The sequence below is a fragment of the Mustela putorius genome, unplaced genomic scaffold (genome assembly GCF_011764305.1).
Source record: "Mustela putorius furo isolate JIRA1106 unplaced genomic scaffold, ASM1176430v1.1 tig00003899_pilon_pilon_pilon, whole genome shotgun sequence".
In the NCBI taxonomy this organism is placed as follows: Eukaryota; Metazoa; Chordata; class Mammalia; order Carnivora; family Mustelidae; genus Mustela; species Mustela putorius.
In genome coordinates this window covers 508637-520666 of record NW_025422048.1, presented here as the reverse complement: position 1 = coordinate 520666, position 12030 = coordinate 508637, and the positions used below count along the sequence as shown (strand labels likewise).

Sequence of the window (12030 nt, the reverse complement as noted above, 5' to 3'; positions counted from 1 at the left end):
AATGGCATACAGAATATGTAAAGAGTTCCTACAGAAGAATGAATAAAACTACACATTAGAAAAGTGGGCAAAATTCATTCATAGGAATTTCATAGAAGAGAAAGACAAATGACCAAAAAAAAAGCCACATGAAAAGGTCTTCAGTCTCATGGATTTTCAGGGAAATACAAAGAAAACAACAGGGTGTAAATTCTCATGGGCCAGACTGGCAAGCAATGAAAAGACCTAAGACGTTTCCTGTTCTCAAGTGGGCGGGACACTGGGGCGCTCCTCCCTCCTGGTGGGAGGAGTGCAAATCTGTTCAGTCACTTGAGGGAAGCCAGCACTGACCTTGGTGTGGGGCGTGCACTTACCCCTTGACTCAGCAAGTCAATCCCAGGGCACAGTCTGTAGGGAAGCTCTCGTTCGTGTGCACCGTGAGACACGTAATAATGCCTATAGAAGCTTTATGGAGAAGAGAAAACCAACCAACCAACCCGGAAACGGTAGAAATGTCCTTGTACACTTGATGGTCTGAATAAGGAGAACGCTTTCCAAGTATCCAGCTGGGAGGATCTCAGAACATAAAGCAAGTAAAGAAAGAAAACCACAGAACACATACATATGACGGAGGTTTTATAAAGTTTAGAAACAAGCAAGGCTCTGGTGTTAGAAGGTGGGACAGGGTTTGCCCTGGGGTGGGGGGAGGTGGACTACGGATTTGTTCACTTGGTCCATTTGTTCCCCATTGGCCTCTAGGGCAGCCCATGGTCTTTGGGTCCGATCATGCTCTCAGCAGCCTGTTGGTCTTACCCAAGTTCCCCTCTGGCCTGCGGTGTGGCTGCGGGCCCACAGCTCCCTAGATCTCATCTCAGCATCAGTTAGAATAGCATTTTGGTCTTTCTTTCTCTTTGCATTTTCCATGTAGCAAATTCTTCCCTTCCAGTAGTTTGCCTCAGCTCAGTGAATGATGACTCCCTCCCTTCACTGGCTCGGGCTACAGGCCTGTGAGGCATCCTTGAAGTCTTACTCTCCCCCACACTCATCCAACTTAGAATCAGATCCTGCCAGGCTCTCCCGTCACAATGACTCCAGAATCGGCTGCTCCCCACCAGGTTCAAGCGAAGTTGTCACCCGACTAGCCTCCAGCCCCTGTCCCTGCTCCCCTATATTCTCAACTTGCTCCATGGGGAGCCTGCTGCTCCCTCTGCCTACTGCTCCCCCGCTTGTGCTCTCTCTCCCTGACAAATAAAATCTTAAACGAAGCAATGTTTATTTTTGTGTACTAGGATTACAGGTATTTTCTTCTTTCAGTATTTTGTGAAATTTTTCTTGTAATAAATACATAATACTCTTATAATCAAAACAGTAATAAGGCTATTCCCATTTTTTGACTACAAGTTTTAAAGGTGAAAATAAAGGCAAAGATAGTTTAACATGGAAGATCATTTAATTTTAATTCCTGGGTACTTCCTCATTGTAAGCAAATAGCGTATTCTGCCCAGCTGAATCTTCCGGAACTTCACTGGCCTGGGTCACCTACGACAATACTGGGAAAAGAAGCAAAATCAATGAACTAAGTGGTCTGGATTGCATCGAGGTACTTTGTAGTTCCCTTTTCCAACATATGATTTTAGACAACATCTCCCTTTAATATGAACCATGTGATTTCATTCAGACAAAATGCTTTGATGACTTGAGAAAATAAGAGTATGAATGTTTCTAGCATTGTATAGTTGGGATTGGAGGTAGATGTAGAACTATGGTTAGGTAGCTTTTCTTCTTTTGTTTTTATGGAGTGATTAATATTTTAAAATTTATTTTAAGCAATCTGTACACCCAACATGGGACTTGAACTCATGACCCCAAGATCAAGGGTCATATGGTCCATTGGCTAAGCCACCCAGGTGCCCCTCTTCTTTTGTTTTTACAGTATGTTTTGGGGACACCTGGGTGGCTCAGTCAGTTAAGTGTCTGACTCTTGGTTTTGGCTCAGGTCACGATCTCATGGGTTGTGGGATTGAGCCCCACATTGGGCCCCATGCTCAGAGTCTGATTGAACATTCTCTCTCTCCCTTTCCCTCTGCCCCTCCACTTGCACTCTCTCTCAAATAAACACATCTTTTAGGAAAATCAAGTATTTGCTTAAAAACTTAATAACCAAACAACACAGTTTGTTCTGAAAAGATTGGGAAGCACAGTTAAATGAAAATCAATAATGACAATAGTAATAATAATTAGAACCACCCATTTACCACCACAAGGAGATAACCAATGTCTAATATTTTGGTTAGATCCTTAAAAGCTTTTTAGCCTGTACATATAGTTTTTTAAAAAGATTTTATTTATTTATTTGACAGAGATCACAGGTAGGCAGAGAGGCAGGCAGAGAGAGAGGAGGAAGCAGGCTCCCTGCTGAGCAGAGAGCCCAATGCAGGGCTCGATCCCAGGACCCTGGGATCATGACTGGAGCTGAAGGTGGAGGCTTTAACCCACTGAGCCACCCAGGCACCCCTACATGTAGTTTTTTTTTAATTAGTTTTTTTGTTTTTTGTTTTTTTAAAGATGTATTTATTTGACAGAGAGAAATCACAAGTAGACAGAGAGGCAGCCAGAGAGAGAGAGAGGGGGAAGCAGGCTCCCCGCTGAGCAGAGAGCCCGATGCGGGACTCGATCCCAGGACCCTGAGATCAGGACCCTGAGATCATGACCCGAGCCGAAGGCAGCGGCCTAATCCACTGAGCCACCCAGGCGCCCCTTTTGTTTGTTTTTAAGTAGGCTCCATGCTAGTGGAGACGGGGCTTGAGCTCACTCCCCAGAGATGCAGACCCAGACTGACATCAACAGTCTGATGCTTAGCGGACTGAGCTACCCAGGTGACTCTAGTTTCTAGGAACAAATTAGTTTCAGTTGTATTTCCTCTCTTATAATCTGCGTTTTCGCACTCAGTATTTCATGAACAGGATTCCATGGAATTATCCTCTACAACAACTTTTTGGTGACCATATAGTACTCATTGTATGAACATTCGGTGCTTTCGTTAACTAGCCAGTGACCGAATAAGTTTTATGTATTTTTTCAATATTATAAACCATACTAAAAACTCCTTATACACGTTTCTTTGCATACTTGTTAGCTGCAGTCAGCGTTCCTGATCGCCACCAGCACTCTGGGAGATGAAGGCTTCCATGTTGATTTCCTCAGGCAACAAAGCAGCTAGTGCTGTATCAGCCCGGATAGAGGGTAAGAGGCACAGAGAAACTCTTCCCAGTCAATACAGTGAAATGTATTTTTTTTAATGATTCTCTTTATTTGAGACAGAGAGAGCATGAGTAGTGGGGAGGGACAGTGGCAGAGGCTGAGCAGGGAGCCGGATTCGGGACTTGATCTCAGGACCTCGAGATCATGACCTGAGCCAAAGGCAGACACTTCACAACTGAACCACCCAGGCACCTCACTGAAATGTGTTTTTAAATCTCTAGGGCAGCCCATGGTCTTTGGGTCCGATCATGCTCTCAGCAGCCTGTTGGTCTTACCCAAGTTCCCCTCTGGCCTGCGGTGTGGCTGCGGGCCCACAGCTCCCTAGATCTCATCTCAGCATCAATTAGAATAGCATTTTGGTCTTTCTCTTTGCATTTTCCATGTAGCAAATTCTTACCTTCCAGTAGTTTGCCTCAGCTCAGTAAATGATGACTCCCTCCCGTATTATTGGGGCACCAGCCTGGCTCACTTGTTGGGACATGCAACTCCTGATCTCGGGGTTGTGACTTTAAACCCCACATTGGGGGTACAGATTACTTAAAAATAAAATCGTTTAAAAAATCCAGTATTATTGAGAGTCTGCTATGTGCCCAGTATCAAGTGCCAATTTTTCCTGGGACTTTATGTGCCCTTTATGACTATAGACTCAGACCCGCCTTTATTACTGTAACACTTAAAAATTATACCTCGAAGTGTTCTTTTCCTGTTGTGCGATTTCAGTCTCTTCTACAAAGTGGTTATTTCGTGCCCCCTGCATCTATCAGTTTTCCCTTTAATACCACTTTCCCTAAGGTATTTTTAATAACTAAATAAGGTTTTTAAATAAATTAAGTCTATTTATTTCTAAATCCTGTCTTCCCTATCTCCTTTTGTATTTTATCATCCATGTCTTCTTTCATTTTACTCCATCTTGCCTTTCCTCTTGCCCTCACTGTCTTCACTGGTGTTTCTTTCCCCACCTAGCTTGCTTGTCCCCAGCAAGGGCTTTCATGGCTCTTCTCCCCAGGTTGAGGCATCGACTTCAAAGAAGGAAGTCTTTCCTTGGGCGTGTTGTGGGTTTTATCTCCCCCGAAGTCCTCCTGAGGCTTCTGAGGCGGGAGTTTGAGTCACAGCAAGGAGAGATTCAGAATCAGATAGCTCTCCACTTGTGTCCCGCCTTCTCTCATTGGGCAATGTGGCCTTTCTCTGATACCCTGCTTCATTTTTCCTGCCCTGTGTGGGGTTACAGCCACCCTGTAGGGCACACGGACACTCACCGCTCAGGCTCCCCCTTGAGAGCAGCCTGATTTCTCTGGCTGCTGGGAGTGTCGTCCACACCCAGCCTCTATCAAGTGGCAGCCATTTCAGGGGTACCTGGGGGGCTCAGTCGGTGAAGTGTCCAATTCTCGATTTCGGCTCAGGTCGTGAGCTCAGGGTCCTGGGATAGAGCCCCCGCATTGGGCTCCATGCTGGGTGTGGAGCCCGCTTGAGTTTCTCTTGCTCTCCCTCTCCTGCTGCCCTGCCCTCCCCTGTTCTCGTGTGCTTGCTCTCAAAAAAAAATTTGTTTTTTTACCCTTTTCAGGCTAACGGGGACAGCTCTGATGGGGTCAACCAAGGCTTTGCTGGGCTTGCAAAACAGTGTGACCTTTCCCTTCCTGTCACTACGCTCCCCAGGTGTTGGCCCCTGACAGTACCCTGAACACAGCACTCCCGTCTCACAACCGTGGACTCATGGCACGACTTTATCATGAGACTAAAATCCTATTTATCACTGTACCCAGCTCAAAGTCCAGAGTACCTGGGTGAGGCTTGCTTCTCTCCAATCTGGGTGCAGCTGCTCTTGGTCTGAGTAATGTATTAAGTAAAACAAGTTATCTACGGCTCTCCACACACCCAGTACAAGGACGGAGCAGGAGGAGTATACCCGCCATGAACAGTCCCATTTGGAGAAAGGAATATGGGAGACACACAGCAGCCGTTTGCTCTGTAAGTGCTTCTCTAGCCCTGCTGGGCACACATACTGATTAGGCCCGAGCCGCCTTGTAGGAGAAGCTCTGTGGCCTGCTGCCCACCTTCTGGGAGGTTCTTCCCAGCCATTATTCTCTGGGCCTGGAAGATGCCATCCTAGGAAACTTCGAGGCCTATATCCTTCTCATGGAAGACCAGAGGTCCAAGTCTTGTTTTAAAACTCATTTAATTCTGGCTCATGGTTTCTTAGGTAAGAAGCTTCTCTCAAAAAGTCACCTGACATCTGTTTGGCTCTGACCGGTTCTGTGGGTCAGCAACCATACCCAAGGTCGTTTCCTAGATGAGGTTCTTGGTCCCATGATCATCTGAGATTATCAGGAGTCTTAGGTGGGGATGCCACACCCTTAGCTGATCTTTGCCCTCAGTCACTTTATTAGGCTGTGCAGTTCTAACAACCCTTGAGCATACTTCCATGGGTTCCCCACTCAGACTCTGTCTCCCACCCTAACACTGACCCACCAGACAGTTCTTCTGTTGTCTCATTCCTCTGTCTCACTAGCAACCAGGGCAGAGACAGGCAAGTAGTCATCTCTCAGTAAATTCTGATTGGATTAATAAAATTAAGGTTTTTCTACTTATCTTTATTTTGTTAACTATTTCAAGGATCTCTTAGATTTCATATGATTTATATAAATATTGTGACAAATTTTGAATTTCTGGCCCTGGAAAACATAGTTAATTGTATATTTTCCATGTATAATTCCTAAACCAAAGGGAAAGATAGTTAGGAGTAAATGAAGTTAGTAGAAAAAAAAAAAAGTCAGTTGGAAACACTGGTTATTGAATGTCACCTGTAAGTTGTTCCTAATGGATGGAGTGGGCTGGATAAAACAACCATGACATTCCTTAAAACTTACCCTTAATTATAGATGTATAGGATGGTGGGGAGCTTGATTGTTCTGTCTCTCCCTCAGGGTCCCCTCTCCCTCCCTCTCCTCATCCCGCAGCAGCTTACGTGAGGCAGCAGAGGACCCCCATGATGGCTATGGCAGGAAGAAAAGCAAAAACAGCAGCTGGAGGCACAGAGCTCCTGATGCGATCCCACAAGTAATCTCTGAAGTTGCTAAGCCAGAACCTGTGGTGTTCTGCAGAAAAAAGCACGGATGTCCAATGAGGAGAGATCAAGTACTTGAGAAGGCTGTGATGGGAACCCTGATCCAAGTTCAAGTCATTTTCCCAGATATCATGCTCTTATAGTTGCCCAGAGCCCATATTCTTTCTTTCTTTATTTATCTGACAGAGAGAGGGAGAGCACAAGCAGGGGGGGGGCAGCAGAGGGAGAGAGAAGCAGGCTTCCCGCCAAGCATGGAGCCCAATGTGGGACTGGATCCCAGGACCCTGGGATCATGACACAAGCCAAAGGCAGATGCCCAACCGACTGAGCCACCCAGGCACCCCCAGAGCCTATACTCTTAACTACTTTGTGGTGATGCCTCTAAGTCATTCAAGGGATTTGCATTTAAAAAAGGTACTCTCAGATGGATATCATCTTTGCCTCCTTGTACGAAACCCCTCCTCCCAAACAACTGGAATTATCCCTTTGTCCTCAGGGAGCCTTTGTCATATCTCACAGAAGACCAGTGTCTCTGGGTTTGGCCATCTGTGAACTCCTACTCAACATCCTTCTGTGAAGCAGTTGCTGGGTTAGGGCTTATTGATCTAAATTGACCAAACCAGAATAGTCTGCTTTACTATGAACTCTATTTATCTTTTCTTTTCTTGGCTGTTTTTAAAGATTTATTTATTGGGATGCCTGGGGGGCTCAGTCAGTGAAGCATCTGCCTTTGGCTCAGGTCACAATTCCGGGGTCCTGGGATGGAGCCCATGTGGGGCTCCCTGCTCAGCGGAGAGCCTGCTTCTCCCTCTCCCTCGGCCCCTCCTCCTGCTTGTGCTCTCTCACACTGTCAAATAAATCAATAAAATCTTTTAAAAAATAAAGATTTTATTGATTTATTTGAGAGAGAATGAGAGACAGCATGAGCTGGAGGGAGGGGCAGAGGCAAAGAGAGAGAATCCCAAGCAGACTCCCCACCAAGCATGGAGCCCAATGAGGGGCTTGATGCCAGGACCCTGAGATCATGACCTGAGCCAAAATCAAGAGTCAGCCATGTAACTGCCTGAGGAACCCAGGAGCCCCTGTGAACACTAATTTTTCACCAATACAAAATCAGCTTTTCCTGACCTGAGACCTGAGTCTTATGTCTGACAAAGATAATAGGAACATTGATCCTAATAGCAAACAAACCTCTTGAGCGTGGTTTTGACCCTGCTTTGTCTTGCATCCCAATAGCAGATGAAAGTGGTGTCGAGGAAGCAGCGGTCTCCACCAACACGCAGCTCAAGGAACTCAGCAGAAACACAATGTTCAGCACCTTCCAGGGCTCCATGAATTCTCTGTAGAGCCACTCAGCTGTACTCCTGGCTCATCCAGCCAAAGGGAGATGTCCTTTTCCTTGGCTCTTTCCAAAGCAGCTTTGTCTGAAAAGTGAGAAAATGGTGAGGTTTTGTTTTTGTTTTTTAGAGAGAGTGAGCAGCAGGGGAGGGGCAAAGAGAGAGGGAAAGAAAGAGAGAGAGAGAGAGAAAGAGAGATCTCAAGCAGACTCCACAGTGAGTGCAGAGCCCAACGTGAGGCTCTGTCTCACGACCCTCAGATCATGACCTGAGCTGATATTAAGAGTTGGACACTTGTGGGGGCATCATGTTGCCTGATTTCAAGCTTGGGATCACCAAGACAGCATGGACTGGCACAAAAACAGACACATAGACCAATGGAACAGAATAGAGAGCCCAGATATGGAGCCTTAATTCTATGGTCAACCAATCTTTGACATTCAGGAATGACTACCCAATGGGAAAAAAAGACATTCTCTCCAATAGACGGTGCTGAGAAACTGGACAGCTATATACAGAAGAATGCAACTGGACCATTCTACTACACCACACACAAAGATGAACTCTAAATGGATGAAAGACCTCAACATGAGACAGGAAACCATCAAAATCCTAGGGGAGAGCACAGGCAGCAACCTCTTTGACATGGGCCACAACAACTTCTTTCAAGACACGTCTCCAATGGCAAAGGAAACAAAAGCGAAAATGAACTTTTGGGACTTCATCAAGATCAAAAGCTTCTGCACAGCAAAGGAAATAGTCAACAAAACAACGAGGCAACCCATAGAATGGGAGAAGACATTTATAAATGACACTACTAAGGGCTGATATCCAAGATCTGTAGAGAACTCCTCAAACTCAACCCCCAAAATCAAACAATAACATCAAAAATGGGCAGAAGACATGATCAGACACTTCTCCAAAGAAGACATACAAATGGCTAACCGACATGAAAAAATGCTCAATATCATTAACCATCAGGGAGATTAATATCAAAACCACATTGAAATACCACCTTACACTAATTAGAGTGGCCAAAATTAACAAGGCAGGAAACGAGTGTTGAGAGGATGTGGAGAAAGGGGAACCCTCCTACACTGCTGGTGGGAATGCAATTTGGTGCAGCCACTTTGGGAAACTGTGGAGATTCCTTAAGAAATTACAAATAGAGCTTCCCTATAACCCTGAAATTGCACTACTGGGTATTTACTGGGTATTTACCCCAAAGACACAGATGTAGTGAAAAGAAGGGCCATCTGTACCCCAATGTTCATAGCAGCAATGGCCACGGTCGCCAAACTGGAAAGAACCAAGATGCCCTTCAACGGACGAATGGATAAGGAAGATGTGATCCAGATACACTATGGAGTATTATGCCTCCATCAGAAAGGATGAATACCCAACTTTTGTATCAACATAGACGGGACTGGAGGAGATTATGCTGAGTGAAATAAGTCAAGCAGAGAGAGTCAATTATCATATGGTTTTGCTTACTTGTGGAGCACAAGGAATAACACGGAGGACATGGGGAGATGGAGAGAAGTGAGTTGGGGGAACTCAGAGGGGGAGATGAACCATGAGACACTGTGGACTCTGAGAAACAAACTGAGGGTTTTGCAGGGGAGGGGTTGGGGTTTGGGAGAGCCCGGTGGTGGGTATTAGGGAGGGCATGGATGGCATGGAGCACTGGGTATTATACTTAAACAATGAGTCTTGGAACACTGCATCAAAAACTCATGATGTACTCTATGGTGACTAACATAACATGATAAAAAAGAAAATAAAATAGAAGAAAAGATAAAAACATAGTTCTGGACAATGAAGACTAACAGAAATCTGTTGGGTAGCATCTGGGAAGACTTTTTGCCATCTTGATAAAAGAGATGGTGCAACCATTTTCTCTTTGTGCTCCTTGAACATTGTTTAAGGATTACCTGAAGTTGGAGCAGCCATCTGTGACCACGAGGCAATGTACATGAAGGAAAGGCCAAGAAAATGACATCTATTTTGACTATGACAGTTTCAAGTCACTAAACAAACACCTCCATCTGCCCACCTCTAGGCTGCTTAGTATGAGAAAAATAACCCCTATTTGAGCTATTCTAATTTGGACTCTCTTTTTTTAAGGATTTTATTTATTTATTTGAGAGACAGAGAGAGAACAAGCAGGGTGAGAGGCAGAGGGAGAAGCAGACTCTCCGCTAAGCAGGCAGCTGGACACGGGGCTCGATCCTGGGGCTCGAACCCGGGACTCCAGGATCATGACCTTAGCTGAAGGCAAATGCTTCACCAACTGAGCCACCAAGGTGCCCCCTAATTTGGACTTTCTATTACTTAAGACATTTATAACTAATACATTCAGTTCTGTTTGACAGGACTTAAAGAGACCCATGTCAGGTGGGAAGCTGCTTACCTGAAAATTGACTTAGGGACAAGGGAACCAAAAAAGTCAGTGAATTAGGCTTCAGTCTTCAGAGTGCCGTGGTCTGTGGAAGACACTGGTCAGAGTCTCCCCCTAAAGTCTCTAAAATTCCAACTAGAATTCCACCGCTCCTTATGACATCATCTATACATACGACCCTCCCCCTACCTCTCTCTGATAGCTAAACACAGAGCATCTTTTTCTGCCTATGTACAAACACCTGTGTTTCCTTTTAGGCTCAAAGAATTATCAGGTATTTTATTTGCCCCGTGGTGTCTACTGTACACATGACTTGAATGATCAAAATGACAGTTCATATTAGTGGGGAAAATAGAGATGGCTTAATATGATGATGGACTATTCATTTGGATGCATGGAAGGAAAGGCCCTACACACGAAAACCAATAACATCTAGATGGATCAAGAACTAAACAAAAATAAAACCATATACATATTGGAATAAAATATGGGTTAATGTTTTTATAATCTTGGTGTGGAAAAAGCTACTTTAAGCATGTCATAAAACCCCAAACCATAATTGAAAATAATGATGATAGGGGCACCTGGGTGGCTCAGTGGGTTAAAACCTCTGCCTTCGGCTCAGGTCATGATCCCAGGGTCCTGGGATCGAGCCCCGCATTGGGCTTTCCACTCAGTGGGGAGCCTGCTTCCCCCTCTCTCTCTGCCTCTCTGCCTACTTGTGATTTCTGTCTGCCAAATAAATAAATAAATAAATAAATAAAAAGAAAGTACTGATGATAAATTTATTGCATAAAAAATGTAAAGCTTTCATAAAACAAAATATTGTAAAGAAATATAACTGATGAATGACAAATTAGGTAATACATTTCATAGCATATATGACAAATAAGTTAAGATCCTCAACACACAGAGAACTGTTATAAGTTAATGCTTTTTTGTTTTGTTTTGTTTTTAAAATATTTTATTTATTTATTTTCAGAGAGAAAGAGCATGAGCGGGCAGGGCAGAGAGAAAGGAGGAAGCAGGAGCCCCACTAAGCAGGGAGCCCGATGTGGAGCTCCATCCCAGCACCCTGGGATCATCACCTGAGCTGAAGGCAGATGCTTAAAAACTGAGCCACTCAGGCGCCCCACGAGGTTTTTTTTTTTTTTTAAGTATATATTTATTTATTATAGAGAAAGACAGAGACAGAGAGAATGAGCATGTGGGTGAATGAGTGTGGGGAGGGGCAATCCTCAAGCAGCCTCCCTACTGAGGGCAGAACCCAACCTGGGGCTTAATCCCATGACCCCTGAGGCCATGTCCTGAGCTGAAACCAAGAGCTGGATGTTCAACCAACTGAGCCACTGAGGTACCCCATCTTACAAGTTAATTTTTAAGAAAAGATGATCACCTCCATAGAAGAACCAGCATAAATGATGTATTAGAATTCTATCAGAAAAACAGTGGATAAATTGTGATATATACTATATAATGGAAGAGCATACAGCAATTAAAATGAGCCACTTGGGGCGCCTGGGTGGCTCAGTGGGTTAAACTTCTGCCTTCAGCTTGGGTCATGATCCCAGGGTCCTGGGATTGAGTGCCGTATCAGGCTCTCTGCTTAGCAGAGAGCCTGCTTTTCCCTCTCCTGCCTGCTGCTCTGCCTACTTGTGATCTCTCTCTCTCTGTCAAATACATAAAATAAAATCTTAAAAAATAAAAAATAAATAAAATGAGCCACTAAAGAGGTGCCTGGGTGGCTCAGTCATTAAGTGTCTGCCTTTGGCTCGGGTCATGTCCCCAGCTTCCTGGGATCAAGCCCCGCATCAGGCTCTCTGCTCAGTGGGAAGTCTACTTCTCCCTTTCCCTCTGCCTGCCACTCCCCCTGCTTGTGTGCTCTCTCTTTTTCTGTCAAATAAATAAATAAAATCTTTAAAAAAACAGAGCCACTAGGAAACATATGCAATAAGGCCAGTTTCCAGTTTGGAGCTGTCTCCTGGTTCACA

General features: G+C 44.7%; 1 protein-coding gene across 1 annotated transcript; it reads right to left on the bottom strand.

The window, feature by feature from the left end:
• Window positions 1-1423: 1423 nt before the first annotated feature.
• SMIM9 (small integral membrane protein 9) lies at window positions 1424-10161 on the bottom strand. Its single transcript, XM_004779299.2, has 4 exons — window positions 10052-10161; window positions 7493-7725; window positions 6203-6332; window positions 1424-1529 (listed from the first exon to the last, which is right to left on the bottom strand). The coding sequence occupies exons 2-4, from the start codon at window positions 7632-7634 to the stop codon at window positions 1502-1504; spliced, it is 300 nt and encodes a 99-aa protein (XP_004779356.1). The 5' UTR covers window positions 7635-7725; window positions 10052-10161; the 3' UTR covers window positions 1424-1501.
• Window positions 10162-12030: the final 1869 nt, after the last annotated feature.